General features: G+C 38.6%; 1 protein-coding gene and 1 long non-coding RNA gene across 2 annotated transcripts; both read right to left on the minus strand.

Moving 5' to 3' along the window:
* Nucleotides 1-1,700: 1,700 nt before the first annotated feature.
* On the minus strand, nt 1,701-2,837 carry LOC122778825 (dynein regulatory complex subunit 4-like). The gene has a single exon (XM_044040928.1). The coding sequence runs from the start codon at nt 2,835-2,837 to the stop codon at nt 1,701-1,703; it is 1,137 nt and encodes a 378-aa protein (XP_043896863.1).
* A 16,001-nt stretch (nt 2,838-18,838) lies between these two features.
* Nucleotides 18,839-21,006, minus strand: LOC122778985. Its single transcript, XR_006361491.1, has 3 exons — nt 20,872-21,006; nt 20,555-20,586; nt 18,839-19,249 (listed from the first exon to the last, which is right to left on the minus strand). It is a non-coding gene; the product is annotated as an uncharacterized LOC122778985 (long non-coding RNA).
* Between the last annotated feature and the right edge of the window lie 2,508 nt (nt 21,007-23,514).

The raw sequence follows: 23,514 nt of genomic DNA on the forward strand, positions 1-23,514 counted from the left end.
TGTTTATTAACCTTTTTATGGTCTGTGCTTATTGAAGTACTTATGTAGTATATATAAAATGAAATATAAAATGATTTTTATCAGTTTCAGACAGATACCAATGATTAGTATAGGGACATAAAACAGTCTCCATCCCTGATTGTGGGGTAGAAGGATATGTAATACATAACTTGACCACCGAGTGGCAGTATAGGTTTATTAATCTCTTTAGAGCAGCAGGCACAGCAAAAAAAACAAAAAACATTACTGGTGTGAAAAGGAAACACTCACTCTTTCTAGTACACACATTCATCGATGTTCTTTATTTGGACTGTGTGTGTGTGTGTGTGTGCTTTAGTTAGGGTCAAGGCCAAGATACACATTATACGTAAGGTTAAAGGCATAGTTCAGATTTGTTTTCAGTGTGGCTGCATGTTGTATTCACTCATAGCACTGGCTGTGCAATGCTTGAGTACATCCAGCAGAACATAAGGAAAAGCAACATATTCTTAAGATATTATTTTGGCTTCTCCCTGTGGCAACTCCTAAAGGAAGCTGGACGAAAAATAAAAAGCTTGGACTTGATTTTATTTTTAACCATTTGTTAAATGTGTCCCTGCTGGCAGCTATGTTTTTACAAAGTGTGAGCCTCAATGTTTTGGGCTGGTTCCCGGTATAAACAGTGTTGACAGCACAGTCCGTTTCATTTGTCCGTGTCTTACAAAACTATAGTTTTATACAAAGTCTATAGGCTTCAAAAACTTATTTCCAGTTACATCAGGGTTACCCCTTTCCAGGTCAGGGCCAGAAAACACATTTTAGTTCCAAGAGATTACAGCAGTTACACTGAGGGAACATTTCTCAACGACATTTCGCCAGGCAATGCAGTTGGGAATGCTGAGTCATCTTGCCGTGATTGTGTCTGTCTGCCTATGATGAAATTGGCTGGAAAATATTGCGTCAAATTAAAAGCAGCTTCATGTTTGTGATCTGCAGGGTGTAGATGATAGGCTGTCACTCAAAAGGCTGCCCTATCATCTACAATATGGTAAAGGATGAGAGCGGGCCTCATGAGCGTAAAATGATGTATAGCCTGGAGACACTGGCACTGTCTAAAAGACAGAAGACGGAGCTGGAGGTGGCAGAGCGGAGAGACCAGGATTAGAAACGAACATATTCAAGGGGCAGCTCAGGTTGAATGGTTTGGAAGTAAAGTATTAGCGATAAGCTTGAGATGGTTTGGTAATGAGCAGAGGCATAGTGATAATATTGGACAAAGGATGTTGAAGGAGTTACCAGGCAGGAGGAAAAGAGGAAGACCACACATAAGGTTTATTTATGTCTTTAAGGACAACATGAGGACAGCTGGTGTTACAGGAGGACAAAAGGAAAAAGGTAAGATGGAGGTAGATGATCCGCTGCGGCGACCCCTAAAGACAGAAGCCGAAAGACGAAGATGCATAAAATGAGGCCCCAACGCAACATGAGATCATATGCACATCGTATGTTCTGCATGTAGTGGGAGGGGTTGATCTCGTTTACATGCCTATGAATAAACCCAATGGCTCAATCCTGATTTTGATACTTAAAATGCAATGGGAATATGGGGGTAAGAAGGTTAGATCTTGGTTGCAGTGTTGCCGTAGCTTAGATGTGGCCTAGATCTGACAGCAGCTGATCTCATGAGTGGTGTTCTAGTGGTGGCGATGGCAGCTGAGAATCTACCCAGTTTGTGTCAGAAGTGCCAGCTTCCTCTGAAGACCTTGTTCCTTAAGAGCTCCCTGCTGTTGCAGGTTCCACGTGGCCTGCCTGTGCTTTCTCTGCATCTCCTCGCACTCCTTCTCATGTTCCTCTAATTCATGCTGCAGCAGCTCATGCTTCACCGTCACGTCCCTCAGCTCATCCGTGATGACCTTCATGCAAGCTTTTTTCTTAACAATGTCCCCCCTGTGCTGGTTGTAGTCGCGCATCCGTCGGTCAAGATCAGTCAGCTTGAATTCAGATTTCTCCACAGAACTACATAGAGATTCATTCTCCTGCTGAGCTGCCGAAACGTCTTTGTCCACTTGAGTCAGCAGCTTCTGTAGCTCAGCCACTTTCTTCTCCAACGCCTTCTCCTGCTTCATCGCGTCAGTCTGCAAGGTAGAGAGTTTGTCCGACACAGCTCTGAGAGTGGCCTTATGTTTCTGAATCAGGTGGTCAGCATTACTTCTAAACTGGTCCTCATGCTTTTTGACCAGTTCCCAATGCTTTTTCTCATCTGCATTGATCTTCATCTGATACTTCTTGCAATACTGGTCCTTCATTTCTCTGATTCTCTTGTCATAGTCTTTGTTCAGCTCCAGCAGCTCCAACTGATGTTTCAGTATGACCTCCTTGACACTGGTTTCTTTCATGACTTTGTCCCTTCTCTGATCCTCAAGCATATTTTGAATGATCCTCTGGAGCTCAAGCTCCGACTCTGTTTGCTGTTTTTTGATCAGCGATGCAGAGGCAGAGACTTCCATCTTCACTTCTGAGACTGCGCTGTGCTGCTCAAACTCGGCGTGTTTCACTTTCGTCTCGTACTTCCCGATCTCCGTTCGGTGATGCTTGTCGGCCTCCTTGCGCTCTATATCTTTGAGGCACAGCTTTGCTTTCGTCTCCTCCAGGTCCCCACTGCACATTTCCAAGAAGGAATTCAGTTTGTCCACATCCAGCTGGAAGTATGTCCTCTCCCGACGCTCCTTCTCAAGCTCCTCCTGGAGGTAAATAACGTACTTCTTCAGCTGTTTCTCTGACATGTCCTCGGGGGACATCTTGTCCAGCTCGGCAAACGAGATTGCATCCTTGCCCTTCTTGCCTTTACCTTTGGGCATCGTCAAACAGCAAAACCTGTTCTTTTAAAAAACTCTGATTTGAAAGTTAAATCCTTTGTCGTTCAGCAGGACTTTACCCGAACCCTTTTCCGTTAATAGCCATAATATTATTTAAAACTTACAATGAGAGGCATGATGTCATGATTACATCATGACATCAAAGGTAATTATATAAGGACAATTTACTGTATCTGTTACAAGGCCCACTTTATTTTGGTCTTCTTGTTTGCTAGATGAGCTACTGTGAACTGTCAGTTTGACTAGTTTAAGGGGAACTTAATGAACCCTTTTGGGTGTATCTTTGTAGCTTCCTGAGTTTGAGCTAAAAAGAAATCCACGATTATCGATCAATGTTTACAAACGGGCAAAATCCCTCTTAACTTTGCGTGCGTTAATACTACAGTTTCATTGATTGACAACCAGGGAGAGTGAGGTATAGGTAGGATTAGCATAACATTTGATAAACTGACATATGCTCACATTTGCACTATACTATATATACATACCGATTTACAATAACTATAGTGTACATATTGTAAATACATTTGTATTGCAAAACCAAATAAATACTACAGTATTTTACGATGTCACACAAACACATGTATATTATATGAAGTACAGAACACAAGTATATTATCAATGTCTGGGAAAGAAAAAACAAGATGCACATCAAACATTATAACAGTGCCTTACTGTTTCATGACACATTGCCCTCTATTATCACGCAAATGCAATGTCGAAGGTTGACCAGCAGATGTCGCCATGTTTAATTGTATCAAATTCTTTGAAACAGTGAACCATTTCAACACAATTGACAGCCACGACTGTCTGTCTGGCTGCACACACCTCATTCCAGGTGCCATGCTTAAGTGGAAGAGGGTGATGTGATCCCTCTGCATCTCTCTTTTCTTCTTTGTTGGCATGTATTCTCCTACTTTCCCTGGTCTAAATTGCTCTGTGTACTATTAAAAAAACACATCCAGAATAGTGAATAAATAACACACATTACCATAAAAACAAGCAGACTGTAAATGTAGATTCTGAATCTTTATTGTCAGAAAATTACAGGATTGGGAATACAGGATTGCATTGTGTAACTGTTTATAGCATACCTCCTGAATTAATTCAATTGATCTAAAAACAACAACCCATTGCTTCTATGTGTCTTTACCCCTTTTTCATTCTTCCTCATGTCTGGCAATTTATCACTTCTTCCTCTTGTTTCTTTCTCACGTAGGACATCCCTCAGGTTTCTCCATCACTTCTACAAACTCCTAAATTGTACACATTCATCACACACTTCTGATTATACACAAGCTTAATTATAGTATGGTAATGTTACATTGTGTTGTTCACCACAGCAGTTTATTGGATTTTGCAAATTGGCAAAATTAGTGGTTTAAACACGTGCATTTATGGCAAATTTTGAAGCTTGATATACACACACTCCATCCCTAGATACTGCCCTTATAGTTTGTATCTTTCTTATAAAAAACAACAGGGTTTTGGCAAACACAACCAAAACACCAAACAATTGAAAAACTGGATTGAATTGTTCCACTATTCATTTAGACCACACAAACAAAACCTAACCCTTAACCTTAACCATACCCAGTTAATGCCTAACTCCAACCTTAACCTACCACAATTCACATCTTAGCCCTAAATTTAACCCGTTCTGTAGAAATGGGGGTTCTGCCTCATTAGGACCAGGTTTTCTTAGTGTTTATGCAAGAAAAAGTCAAATAACAAATACACACACACACACACACAAACATACATATTTGCCCAACTAATCCTCTACATTGTCTTAACCTGATCCATAAACAGTTAATGGCTAACCCTAATCTCTAGTCACACATTTGCAGAGATTGACTGACAGAAATAAAATGCTGGAACACATGCAGGTACGTTCAGGACTGTAAAATCCACCCTGAAAGTTCCTGTAATTCACAAAGTATTATCCCTCGAACAGGAACCATTTTTGGGCCAAAAAACTCTACCCAGTACTTTCACTTCCATTTAGTGCCTGGTTCATGCAGAGGAGAAATCACATTGTTCCTAAAAAAATTTCCTGGTATTAGTTCCTTCAGGTGAAAACACACCAACAGTCAAATCCCTAACCGTATTTCACATTTTAATCCATCAATCTAGAAAGAGCCTTAGAAATGAAGTTTTGCCTCATTAGGAACCGGATCTAATCCCCATGAGGACTACTGGTCCTGACAAAGTCTGTTTTATACCAGGAAAAGGTCCTTAAGAAATAACTTGCTCACTCTGTGTATGTGTGTCAATGTGATAATATAACACATACACTAACTGTGTGCTGCTTTTTCTTTTGCAAAGTCCACTTAAAAAATAAAAAAAAAACCTTAAGGACACATCAACCTTGGTTGTACTTTCCTGCAATAGCAGTTTCCTATTAATGAATACATTATCCTTCCTGTGAAAAATGACTCCCTTAAATAAAAAATAAATACAACAAGAAATGTGATTTCAATTTGTGGAAATACCTGAGTTGACCCTTCCATTCATTTCATCCACTTTCCCTCCAGTGGCTTTACTACAAAATCACACAGACACGAGTCATACTTGTGGTGGCTGATAGAGGGCGCTGTCAACAAAATCCAATCCAATTTATGTATAAAGCACATTGTTGACCAATGTGCAAATTACGTTATTTTTAAGTAATGTAATTTTAAGTAAAGTAACATAATTATTAAGTGTTTTTTTTTATTATGCACGGATACACCTCAACTTGGCAAACTACAGCTAAGGACTGCATATCCTGCCGCGTGGCAGACGCTACCACAGAGATCTACGCCAGACACAAACGCTGACAAATCTATCACCTTAAATTGCTGCTTTGCATATGAATAGAGACATGTTCATCAGGCAAGGTGAATCCATCCGACACCTTCCATAAAGCCGTGTTTAAAGGTGGCACATGAGGGAGACAGACAGACAGAGAGAGAGAATGTGAGTGAGTGAGTGCGGGCATAAAAACTGACATTGTAAGGACCAGTAGTCCTCATGGAGACCAAAATCTGGTACTAATGAGGTGGTTAAGTTAAGTGCTTTGAATTCTGTTTAGTTTAAGTTTAGGCTTAGGCATTAACTGGGTATGATTAAAGTTAAGGAAAACACTTTTGTTTTCTTTTCTTTTAGGCCAGTGATTTTAGTGAGTGAGAAGTTTGTATGTGTTTATATTTATTTTTTGGGTTTTTCAGTTTCATATTTCTATAAATTGAAATCCATCCCATCATTTCGATTCCATATCATCAAAGTCGAACACACCCATTTATATACACACCCATTTATATATAATATATATATACACCAATGTATATATTTATATATATATATATATATATATTATATATATACATTAAAACTAGTCTATACCATATAATGTCTAATGTTTGTGAGTGGTCTTCTTTCTTGTCACTCATTATCCTCCCACTAGATGGAGCTCTTCCTTTTCCTTTGAACCTCCTCTGAGCTCTATCCCTTCCCTGTGGATGTGGCTGCCACAAATTTGTCCAAAGCATATGACGAGTAAGCAGCGGAAAAAGGATGGATACGATCCCTTGATATCACCTATTTCTTTAACTGCAACCTCCTTTCCAACTGGCACTGGCGTGTGCCTCATGTCTTGCACATGCCTGTGCTTTCATTTAGCGGGATTGCATTTACACCTGCTGTTCAAATGCATCCCCACTTACATTCCCCTTCTTTTCCCCTTCAGCAAAGCCTCAGCAGATTGCTGCACACAGCTGTTGTCATTTTCCATTTCAACGCCAAGAGCAACGCATATGCAGCAAGTTTATTTATTAAGTACAGTCTGCACACCTCCTCTGATTCATAATTGATCATCAGGACAATTTGGACTCCATATATCCAAAAAAAAAAAAAAAGAAACTTTACAGCTCCACAAACTGTGCTACCATCTGTAACTGGTGCTGAGTCAAACAAGCAGCTGAAGGGATATTGTCCAACACTACTGCTGCAGACATCTGAAAAATACTGAGTAAGTGTTTGGCAAATAGTAGCAAATGCTGAATTATTTGTCTCCATGGGCACAGAGCTCCGATAGATGACGTCATGAAATCCCTTCATGCAGGAGTCCGAATTTCAACAATGCCATTTTGGCAGGAAGCTGTGCTTTTCAAATCTATTACAGTAATCTGCCTGAAGTAGAGATGGTGGATAGCTGTCGGGTCCCAGGACGTCAAAACTGTCTCGTAGAGCAATTAACCAGATCACCAAAGAGCTCAAGAGATGATGCTGCCCTAAAACACACTCGCAGGCAAAAGGAGTGAGGATTATGTACAGGCAATGGATTCTGCTTTATATCAATTGATCAGAAAGTTCAAGATGTCTGGATACTGCAGGTCTGGAATAATGTCCACTGCAGCTGTTTCCATACTCCCAAGGCAACGCCTTCTAGCAAGAAACAATGCTGTTTACCTCTATAGACATACTGTATATACTAGACAACACATAAATCAGGCATGTGAGACAAAAGAGCATTTTACCGGATATCCACAGATCCAGAGAGATGATGGGGGTCTGCACAGCAACATTACTGCAGCTAAATGCCATGTTATGCTAATGCTATCTTTGGCCATGTAGACTCCAGAGTTGAATGTTTGTCACAAAGCCAGACTGCCAGCATTTGTTTCCCTCAAGGCTCTTGTAAACTCTCAGTGACTCTAGAGTATGAGGAAGGGAAGTCAATCAGGAAGTTGAAGATTTCAGGATATTGCAGGTCTGGAATAATGTCCTTTCTGGCTGTTTTCAAACTTGTGAAAAGCTCGCCAGGGGCATTATACGGATCAGATATATTCAGACGGTAACGCTTTGTGATATTTCAGCCGTTCTCCATGGATTTAAAGTGAGCAGTGAACTCTGACAGCTTGAAACTAGCACCGTTCATCTTTGCCGAAGCTTTTCCTACCAACATGGCAGTGTGAACAAAATGAATCATGTAATGCCCAGGGCCCTATAGGCACGTATCCCTCAAAATTCTACATAGCAAATTGTTCAATAAAGTTTTTTGCTATGGTGACATCATTTATATGCATTCCACAGTTCCCACTCTGAAGCCTCTCAAATCTTTGGCAGTTTATCACTCTGCCAGGATTTATAACCAAGACTATTTTTGGACACTGCAGGAACATTGCAGGAACATTGGATGGCAGTGTTTGGTAATTGGCCAGTAAGTACTCACTCACTCACTCATCTTCTACCTCTTTATTCTCCATATGAGGGCACTGGTGCCAATACCAGCTGACATAGGGTGGACACTCCATTTTCTACTGCTTTATCCTCCACAGGAGCGTCGCAGGGGTGCTGTGCCAATCTCAGCTGACATAGGGCGATAGGCGGGGTACATCCTGGACAGTTCCCCAGTCCATCACAGGGCCACATAGAAACAAACAACCATTCAATCATACACTCTCACTCTCACGCCTATGGCTAATTTACCTAACCCCCATATTTCATGTTTTATGGACTGTTTGAGGAAGCTGGAGAACCCGGAGAAAACCCAGGCACACACAGGGAGAACATGCAAACTCCATGCAGAAAGGTCCAGTACGAGCTTTGGATAGAATTGAATGCAGAATTATTACTTACCCACACTTCTGCTATACAGCGCACCAGGTTACAGGATTATCTGACTCTCTAAAACTTGCTTTTGAATATGCACTTCAAAAATATGCACTTCAAAAATTACATTACCGAAAGTGTTCTTTCTCTCAGCTGTTTAAATGTGTTTAATAGGGTGTGAAGATCAATCACATCCAGCATGTCACTGTGAGCAGTCACTTGTGCCGAGTGTCCTTTATGCGTCATGGTGCTGTGCAGTCAGGTCTTCAGCTGATGTAGCGCAAATAAATACGGGCATAGATTTAGTCTTTCCACCTCCAATTCAGACTGCATGTTTATATAACCAACATGGAAGGTCTTTGTCAATTTTGTAAGGATAAATAATTATGAAAGATAGCAAATATACTACGCTATTAAATTCACCCTGGCTTAGTCTGTTGCACGAATGTCAAACCCGGATTTACTGATGCAGAAATGGAGAGGATGTGTGTCACCAAGCGAAAAATAGCTTATAATGGAAACTTATGAAGATATTAAACACTTGATACTTAAAAAAAATACCTTACTTTCACTTTTACTAAGATCAAAGAAAAAGTCTGACTGGACTGCGGACGACTGAATGTATAAGTAGCCCAATATAAATACTTACACAACCATTTTATACCGTTCTGTACTGTTCTATATTGTAAACTGAGGTTGGATACATTGGGATTTCATGTAAAAAAGCAGAGGTGCTCCACTGACTTCATCATATTTGTAATTTAAAAAGTTATCCCACCTCACAGTTTAATAAAAAACAAAAAAAAAAAAGGTCACTCTGCAGTGTGAAATCGCTTTCATGTCTGCCCTGGAGGACGTCAGTCACGTGACCAATCACACAGAAAACTGTAACACATGAGTTTTCCTACTGTGACTGTAAGAGAATGTGGTTATGGCCAGTAGGGGGTGCTATCGGGTGTTCTGCAAACAGTGACTGAAAAGACGTTACCTGCATTAAAACCAGCTGAATGACAGATAATTTTTCATGCATCGATATGCAGCAATATCACATATACATGATAACTGATTTTATCACATACAGTTTTGATAGAGCATTAAATTGTGCCTTTATTTAAATTTTCCACTTGCACACAAGAAAATGCAAAAATAATAATGTAGTCCCTGTCAGCTCATCTGTAGTGAGTTCACAGCTCTGTGCTGTGCGATGAATAACTATGGATACGATCACCGAATAAGTAATCAATAATCTCATGCAGGTACGTGTCTTGTCAGAAAGTTTGAAAGTTTGAAAGTGTCAGAGCTTCATCATCTAAAATAAAACCACCTTTACCACCTCATCTCAACAATGGCACAGATATATGGCTGTAAAAACGGTTTAATCAAGACTAATCGGAATTAAAATGACATTGAACCACATGTAATCTTAAAAAAATGATCATGAATAACATGTAAAACATGTTTATTAATGATTGGCAGGATTAACATATCCTGTTGCTTAGCCTAGTCTGGACCAGGTTAACCGCAGCGAATAAATCGCCATGGTAACTCATGCGCCATTGCTTTCACGCAACCAACTTGAGGCTATGTTAAGCCAGGATAAGCAACATAGCCCGGGTTAGGGCTGGGGTTAAACACAACAAATCTAAAAAGGCATCATTGACTAAAACTAGACTAAAATGCTCAGACTTTTAGTCGACTGAAACTCGACTCGACAAAAAGAGTATTAATGTTTTTGCCTAAAACTAATAAAAATTAAAATGACAGTTTGACACAAAGACTAGACTAAAACTAAAATCAAATGCACAACAACACTACTTGCCAGACTTAATCAGGCCCTGGGGGTTGCCCTTTAGCTAATATGGTGTGGGTTTTAACCAGTATAATTTAACACAGTCAGATTTTATGACCCTGATTTTGTAAGCACTATGGCTAATCTAATTTTATTAAATTAGACTTTCCATTACAATAACACATAAAATGGGGCTTGAAGATAACATGTATTTGATTTATAACTAGTTGGAGTTTAAAACTGTACAGCGGAAATAAACTTGTAGTTTCTGCAGTGGATTCCCAGAATCCACTGCAGCTTGCACAGAAGATAGTTTCCTAATTATGTAGGCTGTGATCAGTTGAGGAACAACTGATCCTCAACTGATCCCCCCCCTCCCGGAAAACTAACCAAATTTGAATGATTAAAAAAATAGGTGTTTACAAAAAATTGTTTATTGCATATAAGTGATGTCACCATAGCAACAAATATAGTAAATTGACCGCAGGTGTGCGAGTGGATGGTTGTTTGTCTCTGTATGTGGCCCTGTGATGGACTGCTGATCTGCCCAGGGTGTACCCCACCTTTCACCCAATGTCAGCTGAGAGTGGACCCTCATGTGGAGGATAAAGCAGCAGTAGATGGATGATGTTGCATTCTCTGCTCTGAGGCACTGTGGGGCGTGTCCTCTGAAGGAGCTGAACTCACTGTATATGCTTTATTGGGTCGGCCAACCTCGCTGCATCGCGGAGCCCTATTGTAGACGTATGTGGACAAAAATCCTAAACAGAACAGAGGAGATAGAACTGTTGTTCTCTCTTTGTCATTCTTGTCTCTCCGTTCCTCCTCTCATCCCTACCTTCCTGCCGTAAAATCCAGTGTCTTCTCAGCCGTGTGTGATTGGCTCTTGCAGGGTTGATTGCCTCTAATTACTCCAACACAGTGCTGAGAAAACCTCTGGCACAAACAGGGGCACAGATGCACATGTTGATGTGATTGAAAACAGTTTTGCACCTGCATTATGTTAACACGAGGACCTCCCAATCCCCATATGCTCAATTCCTCAGGATTTGAATGAGTAATTTAACATTTCAAAGTCATCTTCAGTGTCCAGACAACAGTAGGTTGTTTGAGTGACCTCAAGGAACAGAAGACATCAATATTAAACAGAAGCAACAAATCAACAAAGGAGTTTATTTGACATTTTAATTATATAGCCTATAGTGTTTATTGTCAATGTGACATAATGGCCTTCTTAATTATTATTAAATAATTATTATTCATTGTTTGGTGTTATGCTACATTCTTGCTAATGTCACAATAAGTCATATGAAGCTTTGCAGAGATTTTAAGAGCCTCAAAGCTCTCAGCGTCTTACCATTTTTATGAATTCAACCTGGCAGAGGAAGAAGAGAAAGGGAATAATCAAGTTTAGGTTTGTGTCTGAATTACTCTTGTCTTAAATTGTGTTTAATGGCAGCGTTTTATTGTCAATGTTTGAATTAAAAATATAAATCTGCACTGAACCAGTCAAGGAATCATTGCATATAAGATGATATTGTTTTTCCTCATTTTAATGAGCAAAACAACCCAAACTGTGACACAACATCGAATGAATACATTCTATGTTATTTTAAACTAGTTCTATGACATACAAAATATCAGTGTATTAATCTCTCTCTGTTTGGAGTTTAGTTTCTTTAAGGAAATGTGAAAGCACACTTTCCAAGTGATGAACTGAACTGAACTTTAACTTGTTTCTGTAAAAGCAAACAAAAACATTGTCATGTGCGTGGAAGGGATTACTCATTTAGACTCAATTCAATTGTGGTTTCAGTGAAAGCATCTGCAAAGAGTCCATGATCCTCTAAATTCACAGGAAACAAAGCTTCTGCATTTCATCTATAGGGGCCAATATTTCAAAAAATATTGCAATTCCATAGCATTATTTTGGTTGGATTAAAGGGCAGTTCATGGCCTAGTAGAAAGGGACCTTGCCTTCAAAGGCTGGGGGAACTCGCAATTCTTGCAAGATTTTCCCCAAGAAATTCATTTAAATTCAATAAAGTGTTAAAGTGTTTTAAACAGAACCAAGTAGAAATGTAAAGCACTGAAAGGTACATCGTGTTAGGCCACACGTCCTGCTGAAACCTGCTGTAAATTAGCCCTTTAAGCCCTAAGCCAATTTTGTAGGTCTCTGCTCACACTCGTAATGAAATGAGTATATCTCTGCAACCTCACGGTCTATTTGAATACTTGTATTGCTGGTGAAGACTAAATGAAAATTTGGTATATTAGTATAGCCACTGCCAGTGGTGTTTACTTGCTGGGTTCATTCGGTCAAATCTCATAATTACCCTTGACGATGTAACAAGCACAGATAATGCATTTGTACTCTCCCCAGTAGACTCTTCATGACTGAAATGCATCCCCTGAGCCTGCTAAGCCTCCATGTTGCCTGAAGCAAAGTATATTATGGTGTGTCCCAGACTTTTTAATGTCGGGGCCCGCTTCACTATCGCGACCCAATTTACAATTAAAATAGTGACCAAATTCTTCATTGCCATCAACACCAAAAGGAGAAGATACAAAGCAAGACTTTATGATGAACGTTTATATAGAAGTAGTGATGACTTATTTGATGCATTTTTACTTGACATGACCAGTGCAGACTTTGCTCACCATGGAAACAGCGGCAGCAATGTGGAAAATTGTGGACGGCAAGCTGGAATTTGAACACAGCGAGAGCTGAAGCCCACTCCTCAGCATTATTATTCTTGACATCTCTATGATGGATTCTCTGTAGGGTTTGCATTTCCCTGGGAAAATGTCTTTTAAATGTGGCAATTGAACTCACAAATAGGGTAGTAAAATTTGTGGCATATGAATCAGAAGTGAGCGGGCCTGTCTGGACCCAAATTTAATGGTGTAACTCTGCCAGACAACCATATATTCAGACTAGGAATGGAACAACTTAATAAAAAAACATTCACAATTATTCATTTGGCACGATTCCCATATAGGAATAGTCCACATTATTATTTCATGTGACTTAATTTACTCACAACAAGTATGTGTCCTTTCAGTCATTTTAAACTCAACGTGAGTTTAATTGGGTTACACATGAACCATGTTTCCACACATGGAACGGTTTGGTTTGATCAGTACGTTTTTATTTACTAGGGTACCGGAGGAAAACGGCAAGGTTCCGTGGTTACAGTCCTCCTTGTGGCTCTTTTGGCCAAAACAAGACCACAGCATGTGTGATCAGCGTGTATGTGTGGACCTAAATTGGAGGTGTACAGATTGGTAAATGGTTACATCATTTGGAGCCACAGAAAGTATTACCTGGCACTCAAACGTATGCGAATATTAACATTGTTGGGTATCATAATGTGTGTTACCTTATCATGCTTTTGTTGTGTATGATTACACAGTGTTTTGGTCAACGGTAACTTAAAACCTGAAGGTTTTGTGTCGTTCGTTGTCACTCTCAGTTTTGTTTTTCTTTAGTTGTATTTATTTTTGAATGCTCGGTCCTATTTTGCCTTCTGTGAAAAACAAGCAAGGATATGTGATGTTTTGTACTTACTGGAAATGTTGCTTCATAAAAATGCTCAAATGGCAAAAAAAAAAATTGAAAGAAAAACACTGACTCGTTGTTTTCTAACACCCATACTCAGACACATTCTGCAATGTTGATGCTTTTGAGCAACTCAGGTTCTGACAGCTGCCAAAACCGGCAAGTTTTGGGGACGACACATTGGTCACTGGAGACTTTGGAGAGCTACTGCGCCTCGTGCATTCACCACTCATGTGCTGAACCGACTCGATCCGTCAGCTTTTGTTCTCTGAAGTTGACTTGGTGTGTCCCAGCTTTCAAACCGTATTCAAGCTACATTTTAATTTATACTCATTTTGTCTAAGGTTTGTCCTTATTGTTTTGTTTGGTTGTCTTCTATTCTGAAATATACCTACACAACAATTAGGTGCAGGATAAGATGGCCTTTGCTCCTGTGTTCCACGCTCATGCAGGATTTAATGAGGCCCTAAAACCTGACTGGAATAATGTCCTCTAATGTTATAAAAGCTCCCACTTAAAGCTTCACCCACAATTTACAGCATGTTGAGAGAAGAAGTTGAAGGTTTTAAATTGTGTAGACCTAAGAATGCATTATAAACAGAGCATTATTGATTACCCTAACAGTTGCTACAGGAGTATATGTGTTGATTATTTGTAAAGTCATGAAAATGGCTTTAATAAAAGGAGAAAGGAGCCCATTGTGGCTGCTATATTGATCAGCTATACAGAAACATTTAACACACAACATGTTGTGTTTGATCAGTGTTTATAACCTCCTCACACATACTTAATTCAGACAGTATATTCCATCATTAAACTGATATTTTAACACAATTGAAGTTGTACTATGTATTTTAACGAATTAGTGAAGCACTTTGTGTGTGTTTTTTTTTTAAATAACATAAAATGCAAATACAGTTTTTTTTTCATGCACTGTATTGATCTTAAATATTAATGTTAATTTTTAATTTTACTTGAAATGCACTTACAGTGAGATGGTTAACGGTCAGGGAGTAATCTACACCAGCAGGTAACAGTAGATGTTTATGAGAGAATGGTACATTCCCTGTGATGTTTGTGTGAATGTTGAAACCTTGAGCTTTATTTGATTGGCAGAGCTGTTTATCTATTGAGAAAGCAGAGCATCAATGACAGTGATTCAGCACTAACGATAATAAAGGAAGTCATGTTCCATCACATCATTCATGTATCTAAGGACTATTGCATGTGTCTCCGTGCTTATTAACTCCTTAGCGCTGTATCACACTCCCTGTAGAAGTCCCTGCTGCTGCTGCTGCTGCTGCTTCTGCGTGACTCCAGTGGGGAACACTCACTGCAATCATATCACCATCTATGCAATTAAAAATCCTCTATCCTGAGGCAATTTTCTTAGTTAGCACTTTGTTATTTTAATTTTCCACATTAACTTTCCCCTTTCTTCCTTAAATTAAGTCTCCCCTTCTATGAATAACTGTGCTATTTTCCAACTAGTGCAAGTGGACCAGGCACGTGCAGCTGGATCTTGAATTTAATAAAAATTTCATTAAATTCAATCTTTCAAATTTCAGGTTTATTGGAGAGTATTAGTGCTCAGGTCAGCACTAGAGTGTATCTGTGCTGAGTAACCTGCTACCAGTCACTGTCTTGTTCCTACCTTGACTTTATTGTGCTTTGTATGCAGTTTTATAACTCAAGTAAGGCTGTATTGCTTTGTAATTTACATTTTATATTTTGTTTTTAGTGTGAGAGTGTAACATCTGTCCATGGACTACAGATACCACAGGTAGCCTTTTTAAGAGTGAGTCTTTTCCTCACTCTTCTAAGCCTTGGTTGTCAGTTGGTAACATCTGTCTTGAATGAATTACAGTCATTGGTGAACTATTTGGAGGATCGTGTTTTTCACTTTAACAAGTAATGCAACTATGTACACTTTACATATACATAATAAATATACATTAACTTTCAAAAAAGTGACTAGCGACAAATCTAGTGACTTTCCGAGAAGGAGCCTATCTTCCTGCTCCACCCATGAATAAGATTTGGAGTAAATTACATAATTTAAAGTTGACGAAAGCCTCCAGCCGTTTGTGGTACAGCATCCATCTTTCCATCCGTCTTCTACCGCTTTATCCTCCACATGAGGGTCGCGGGGGGGAGCTGTGGCAATCTCAGCTGACAGGGCGAAAGGCACGGTAGTCCCTGGACAGATCGCCAGTCCATCACAGGGCCACATACAGACAACCATTCACTCTCACATTCACACCTACGTTCGGTTTTTGGACTCTGGGAGGAAGATCTTGGGGAACCATCCATCCACTGCTTTATCCTCCACCTCCACATGAGGGTCACAGGGGCAGCTGGAGCCAATCCCAGCACATAAAGGCCAAATGCGGGGAACACACAGGACAGGTTACTTGCAGCCTTGCAATGTACTGTAGGTGTGTTTTGGATCTTTTTACAGAATCATAAATTGATGCTAACTGTATCCAGTATCCTGCTCTGCACAAAACACACTACATGTGTAGAATTTGTTTTGTCAAACTATATCACTTTAACGTGTGTTGTAATAATTGTGGCAGACGAAAGTGAGAGATCATTGTTTGTGGATGAGTTGCAGTCATGTTTCCACCATTAGCATAACAAATGAGAGCAGAAAGAAAAAAAACACTTTTCATTTTGTGTTTCTTCCAGTGTTTTATATCAGATAAACTGTACACCTTTCAAATCTCCCGACTGCTTCAGATCCTGTGTGCGACCCTCACTTCAAGGCTCAGTGTCTGCAGCTGTCTTCTTGTTCTGTGTCTCCTCTCCAGGAGAGACTGACTTCGACTATGGGCCGCCGGCCAATTCGGCACTAGAGTATGAAAGTGATGAAACACACACGGGAGTTCATTTTCTCTAATCTTTTTTCCTGAGTTCCAGTTGGCTGATATGATCTGTCAAGGGAGACACACACACACACACGCACACACGCTTTCTAAACTCATAACAAAGCTGTACTTATTCTAAGCAGTGATAGATTTCTGCAAGAACACACAGCAGACGACCATAATTTTAGTCATGACAGTAAGAATTAAAAAAACAACAACTCCTAATTCTCATACATCCTCTGTTGGCTTTGTGTGACACGATAATGGCTGACGGAGGAGACTGAAATGTATGAATCTACTCCGAGAGAAAATGCTAAACATGGGTTTTCATAATGATGTATTTTTCACGTACATGCTTCGGCAAAAAAGACAAAAAAAGGAAACGTCTTTACTTTGATGGAAGTCCCATTTTTGAGTTCTTTTAGACAAATGAAAGTGTTTGTTTTTTTCCTTTGCGGTGCAATTTGGATTTCTTATCACATTGAATTATATGTGCGCCTGCGTCCCTGTGATGTATGCTTGCAGAGAGACTATGGGGGTAAGAGTCAGATAAAAAAAAGTGAGGTAAGAATAAGTGAGGGACGAACGAGGGGGAGAAACCAACAAGAATGGGCTCTGTATCCGAGGCTACTTATTATTAAAGTCAATTTATAAGCTTTCATGAATCGGGTCTTCAGTGGGGAATTACTCTGGCATGAAGGGTGATTTCTGTGATGAATTCCACGGCTCTGCAGAATGACCGTCGCTAATACACAGTTCACCTATTTTCGCAGTCTGGGTAAATAATGTGTGCGGGGGAGAAGTCTCTAAAGTAAACACATCCACTTTCACAATACACTGACAAATAATAACCACAGCAGCCTAATATGAAATGAGTTTGCGAAAATGGCTGCAAAAGCAGGCAATTGCCCAGAGCCCCAGAACCTAAAACCACTCGGCTTTACTGAATGTTCAGTGGTTGATGACAGGTGAGAAGTCCCACTGAAGCCATAAGCACTGAAAAAAAACCTTCATTAGCCTGTGTGCGGTTCTGGAAAAGTTAGTAAACTTAGGGCAGGAGACTAAATTTGTGTTACTCTTTTGCACCAAATTACATAGAGAAAATCAGCATTTTTAGCTCACAGGCACGTGGAGCTGCTGGTGTACTGCTGCCTCGTATCCATTTACTACATTTACTAATACTTATACACTCGACCCTTTAAATAGAATATTGTGCCCAGTAGTCTTTGGCCTAATGGGGGAGATATCAGAGCTGAGCGCTTCTCCTTCTGAGCTGAAAATAGAATACAAAAGAGGCAGTTGGTTCCCACAGTGTCTAACTCACCAACACCAACAACAAAATAATGTCTGAACAAACTGGTAGATGAAGGAAAACATTTATTAATGAGGTGTTCCTAAATGTCCTTACAAAGATATGACAACACAGATTACAATTATGTGTAACGATGCTGCATATTCTGGAGACCAAGAACAGGGTACCATAACTCACTTGTAGTCTTTACCCTAATGTCACCAGGCGAGATGAAATCTAAACACCAGTGGCAGATGTTACATCACTAATACGTGGCTCAGACAAGGAGCTGAACGCACATTTTTTTTTTTAGATGTTTCTAATTGTTCTTATAGATATATGACAGCATGTTTAATGCGTGTAACAGTGCTACTAAAACATGATTCCAACACTTTTTATGATGAGATTTTATGATCGTGTTTGACAGGGATGTACAACATTCTTTAACGAGGGCCGTCTTTGATAATGTGAAGATTTCTGGGGGCCAATGGTCCTTTTTTTGAACAGTAACAAAATAATAATTCATTTTTAAATGGGATTGTAGATGAGATGAGTGCATATAGCTGTACGTCAAAGGTGGGTTTTGAAACCAGGACTCCAGTTTTTATACATGGCAGCTGTTCCAAACTTTGGAACGTCCTCCCGCTCCATGTAAGACAAGCCCCCTCACTGTCCATTTTTAAAACTCATCTTAAAACCCATTTTTTTCCTTGGCTTTCAACTCCGCATGAGACTCTGCTCTTGTTTTTAGTGTCTTATTGTTTTTATTCTCTTAATATCTTTATTGTTTTTACATTTTTTTTGTTGTTTTATTGTTTTTATTGTTTTACTTTTTGTTTCATTTATTTTCATGTACAGCACTTTGTCTCAGCTACGGCTGCTTAAAGCACTTTATAAATAAAGTTGAGTTAAGTTGAGTTGAGATCCAGTCTTACTTGCACAGATGGAAGTGGCCATACACACAGTATAAGCAGCAGAATCCTGCAAAGCATTGTAGGTAAAACAACCTTTGTTCGGTTCTCATGAACATTCATCTGAAAACATGACTGACATTTGTCTTTATACGAAATATTGATACTGAACAAACATAGGGATGAAGGAAACATTTATTCATGAGATATTTTTAAATGTCCTATGACACTATGGACTACTATTTATTATGTGTAACAGTGCTACATGCTAAAAGCTAAGCAACAGAGTCAAGATGACACATTTTATTCCAAAAGGAAGGACATGATAGGATTGTAGTCTGTCTCACCAGCAATGGTAATGTCAGCATTGTTCACCCTAAAGAGAACAATTAATGATCAGAGAAACATGGAAACAATTGTATTTCAAGTATAAGGATTGAGTTATTGTGATGGGTAGTGGGTATTAATTTGTGTGTAACGCTTATTGACTCACAGTCTGCTGATAGACAGATAACATTTGTTCAAGTAGAAGAGGCCGTCACTGCCCCACAAGGGAAAAAATAACCGAGGACAAAGCTGATTTCTTGTTATCTATGTGCTGGTCTGGACCACATAATGAACAGTTAAGTCTCTCTTTAATATATTATAAAGTCTGGATGTGCGCCATCATATCTTCGATTAAATTCACAATTAAACCATTATTAAGGAAAACAATTTGTTAATGAGTTAATTGGTCAAGTGCAGTTGTGAGGTTATTGCATACAATGCCCTTTTGTCAAAGTTAGTGGTCATTTCAGCACCACTGACATTAAACAGCTCCTGACCTGATCTCAAGTGCTGGTGCACTTTGACTGAGCACTGCGCTGTCCATGGTTCTGATCGCTTCTTCTTTGCTCTCTCCTTTGCAAAAAAATTCACGTAGTTGGTTGAATATATACTGTATGCTGTGTGTGTGTGTGTTGGACAACATGCTCTCTCTCACTGTATTTTGTCTTTACAAAATTACAGCTTTAGTTGATTTTAATCTGGCGTGTCGAGATTTAAGTCTATATACTATTCCGAAACATTGACTGTCAATTCTTTATCAGAAAACCTGACAACAAGATCAAATTAAAACTGAATTTTCTTCTATATTTACTTGTATGACACAGTCTGTGTTCGAATCTATGAACACAGACTGTTTCATAAAATAAAGAGGCACCAGGTGAAAATCTCACTGGTCATTTTTAATTCTTGACATTTTAATTTAACTTTGGAAATTGAGGCTTGTCAAATTTTGATATAATAACTCTCTAAAAAACAGTGGATTTTTACGTGATACTCTTGCTCTTTCAAATACATCATAATTGACTTACTTTTCACTTTAAGTATTGATTTTGTAAGATAATTACACTTCATGAATGATGATTAATAAAGATAAAAAGTACAGACAAGAAACTTGAAATAAATTATATTTCATTTCACAGGACATTTGATTAGACCAAATACAATTAGTGAATGCTTGTTGACACAATATTATACTGTAAGAAGTTCCCATAAAACCATTATCATCTAATTAAGGAGAAACAGGTTTTTATGTTAGTTCACTCTCAAGTTTAGATATTTATTACAAAGTTCAAAGAGAAGTTCAGGCTGTAATATAGAGATTGAAGGGTGTTTGTGGTTTTTTTCTTTGTCTTACCGCTCTGTTGAGTCCTGAATTGTGTTGAGCATCTAAAAGATTATATAATACAATAACAAAACATGAGATACATACTGTTCATATAGACATGCGACACAAATGAAGAATTTAAATTTAGTTTACAGAAATCTTCCTGTCTTTCACTCTGTTAAAATGTCCAACACTGGCTTTTTAAATGGTTTCCAGTGACCTGGAGTGATGGTCAATGCAGAGTCCTTTCACTCACACATACACACAAAGACTGAGACATGGTCCCAATATAAAAATCTCTTTTTTTTAATGATGCTTTTTAAGAAAGTGTTCAGGTCAATTCTTACCTGCACAGATGAAAACAGCCATACAGATGAGCAACAGGTTCTTGCAAAGCATTCTGGGTATAAAAACTCAGAAAATTCAAATGAAATGTTGTGAATTTATCTGAGAGGAGCTTGACTGCTGAGGAGTCTGTGCGGGTTCTCTGTGGTTGTTATGTTTGGTGCTGACGTGTTATAGTCATATAAAAGGCAGATGAGGCTCCGCAGGGCAGGTGTTAATCTTAAAGGGATAGTTAACAATTTCTTGTTTGTTTTGTGGTTGTATGAGGTACTAACACGTAGTCAGGGCTGACTGCGCTGTCTGAACCACCTGCACAGAGAACCAGCTTGAGACAAGGATGCTGGCTCGCACTTAGCAATATACTGTAGCTGCCAGTGAAGGACACAAGGGAAATCATATTTTAGACACATAACAAAAGGCTCACCTTAGAAAACTCTCTTTCTCAGCATCTTAGTTCAGCATCTTAGTTTATTATGTTTTATCAAATTTTGGACAACATACTAAACGATAACATTTTTGTCAAATTTTGGACTACATACTAAACTATGACATTTTTGTACACAGTTAGTCAAGACCTACTAACAACTACGCCACCATACCACTCTTACAGTCTCGCAGTAAAATGTCATAGTATAGTATGTCATCCAAAATCACTCAAAAAAGTCATAGCATAGTATGATGTCCAAAATCAGTCAAAAAAGCCAAAGGTTAGCATGCTGTCCGGGCCATCAAATTGTACAACTCCTTACTGGGGGGGAGGAAGGCAAACAAAACAAACAGTACGAACTAAACAAACATATGTCCATAATCACAACTCACTGAAATGTGCAATAACCACAACAATAACAACATAATAACATGTGCAATAAAACCTTATAGACAGTGCAATAAAACCCTGGCCAATACGGGGTAACTGTAGGTGTGTGTGTACCTGTGTGTGTATGTATGTGCATATATGTATATATGTGTATGTGTATGTGTATGTATGTATGTATGTATGTATATGTATATATATATATACACACATATATGTATATATATATATATATATATATATATATATATATATATATATATATATATATATATATATATATATATGTGTGTATATATGTATATGTATGTATATATGTATGTGTGTATATATATATCTATATATGTGTTGTGTGTATGTATGTATACATACATATATATATATATATATTGCATGGGTCATTTACGTTTGTATTTTTATATTTTCTTAGATTTTTATTTTTTATTTTATCTTTATTTTTAGCTTATTTTATTCTATTCTATATTTTATGGTGTTTGGTAACTGGGGTGTTTCTCTTTCCAGTCTCCTGTAAAGTGTGACTCTAATCTTAACAGTGCTGTGTGTTGATGTTGGAGCTGTTAATTTCCCCGAGGGAACCTCCCAAATGGATCAATAAAGTCGTCTGTCTGTCTGTCAAAATGAGTAAAAGAAAACATAAGAAGATCTTAGAATGTCGTCCAAAATCAGTCAAAAAAGTCAGAGGCTAGTGTGTCGTCCAAAATCAGTCAAAAATTTCATATGTTAGTTTGTCGTCCGAAATCAGTCTAAAAGGTCATAGTATAGTATGTCGTCCAAAATCAGTCAAAAAGTCACAGGTTAGTGTGTTGTCCAAATCACTGAAAGTTATGTAAGCGACTGTCTTGCGTGGGATTCGAACCAGTGCCCTGTATAGAAACCTGGCAGATACATCTAAGCATCTGGACCACTAGGCCAATGGATCCAGACAGAGCACTGCACAATATAGTTAAGATAACAAACACTCATCTATAACTTTGAAGATACTCTCGTAGGTGGTCCAAAATCACCTCCAAAATCATAGTAAAGTATATCTTCCAAAATTATTCAAAATAGTCATAGTTTCGTTTGTTGTCCAAAATCAGTCAAAAAAGTCATAGGTTAATATGTCGTCCAAAATCAGTCATAAAAGTTATAGGTTAGTATGTCGTCCAAAATCAGTCAAAAAAGTCATAGTATAGTATCTCGTGAGAAATCAGTCAAATAAGTCATAGGTTAGTATTTCGTCCAAAATCAGTCAAAAAAGTCATAGGTTAGTATGTCGTCACTGAAAATTATGTTGCGTGGGATTTGAACCAGTGTCCCCTGGGGGAACCTGGCAGCCAAATCTAAGTGTCGTAGACCACTAGGCGAACAAAAACCTGATAAAGGAACACACAATCTAGTAAAGATAACAAACACTTTTGTAAAACTTTGAAGATACACTCGTAGGTGGTCCAAAATTACCTCCAAAATCATACTATAGTCATACTATTTTTTAGTCAGGGCTGACTGCGCTTTCTGACCACCTGCACAGGCAACCAGCTGATTTTAGACACCTAACAAAAGGCTCACCTTAGAAAACTCTTGCCAAAGTCTGAAATATCTCTTTCTATGACAGAGTTAGCATCCAGGTCCCACAATTTAGGTTGTGTTGATCACTTATTTCCTGTTAATGTATTATTAAATGATACAATTATATGACTGTTTATGTGTAACAGAGTCAAAACATGGTTCTGACACACATTTGTTAATGTCAGAAGCATGTTTTGAGTGACTTTGTCAGCATTCTCCTTCATGCACAACGGTAATGTCAGTACCGGAACAGAAATAAACA

The sequence above is a fragment of the Solea senegalensis genome, linkage group LG12 (genome assembly GCF_019176455.1).
Source record: "Solea senegalensis isolate Sse05_10M linkage group LG12, IFAPA_SoseM_1, whole genome shotgun sequence".
Classification (NCBI taxonomy): Eukaryota; Metazoa; Chordata; class Actinopteri; order Pleuronectiformes; family Soleidae; genus Solea; species Solea senegalensis.

Excerpts from the sequence above, each read along its gene's own strand:
- LOC122778825 (XM_044040928.1), bottom strand. The coding sequence starts at position 2,837 with ATGCCCAAAGGTAAAGGCAAGAAGGGCAAGGATGCAATCTCGTTTGCC.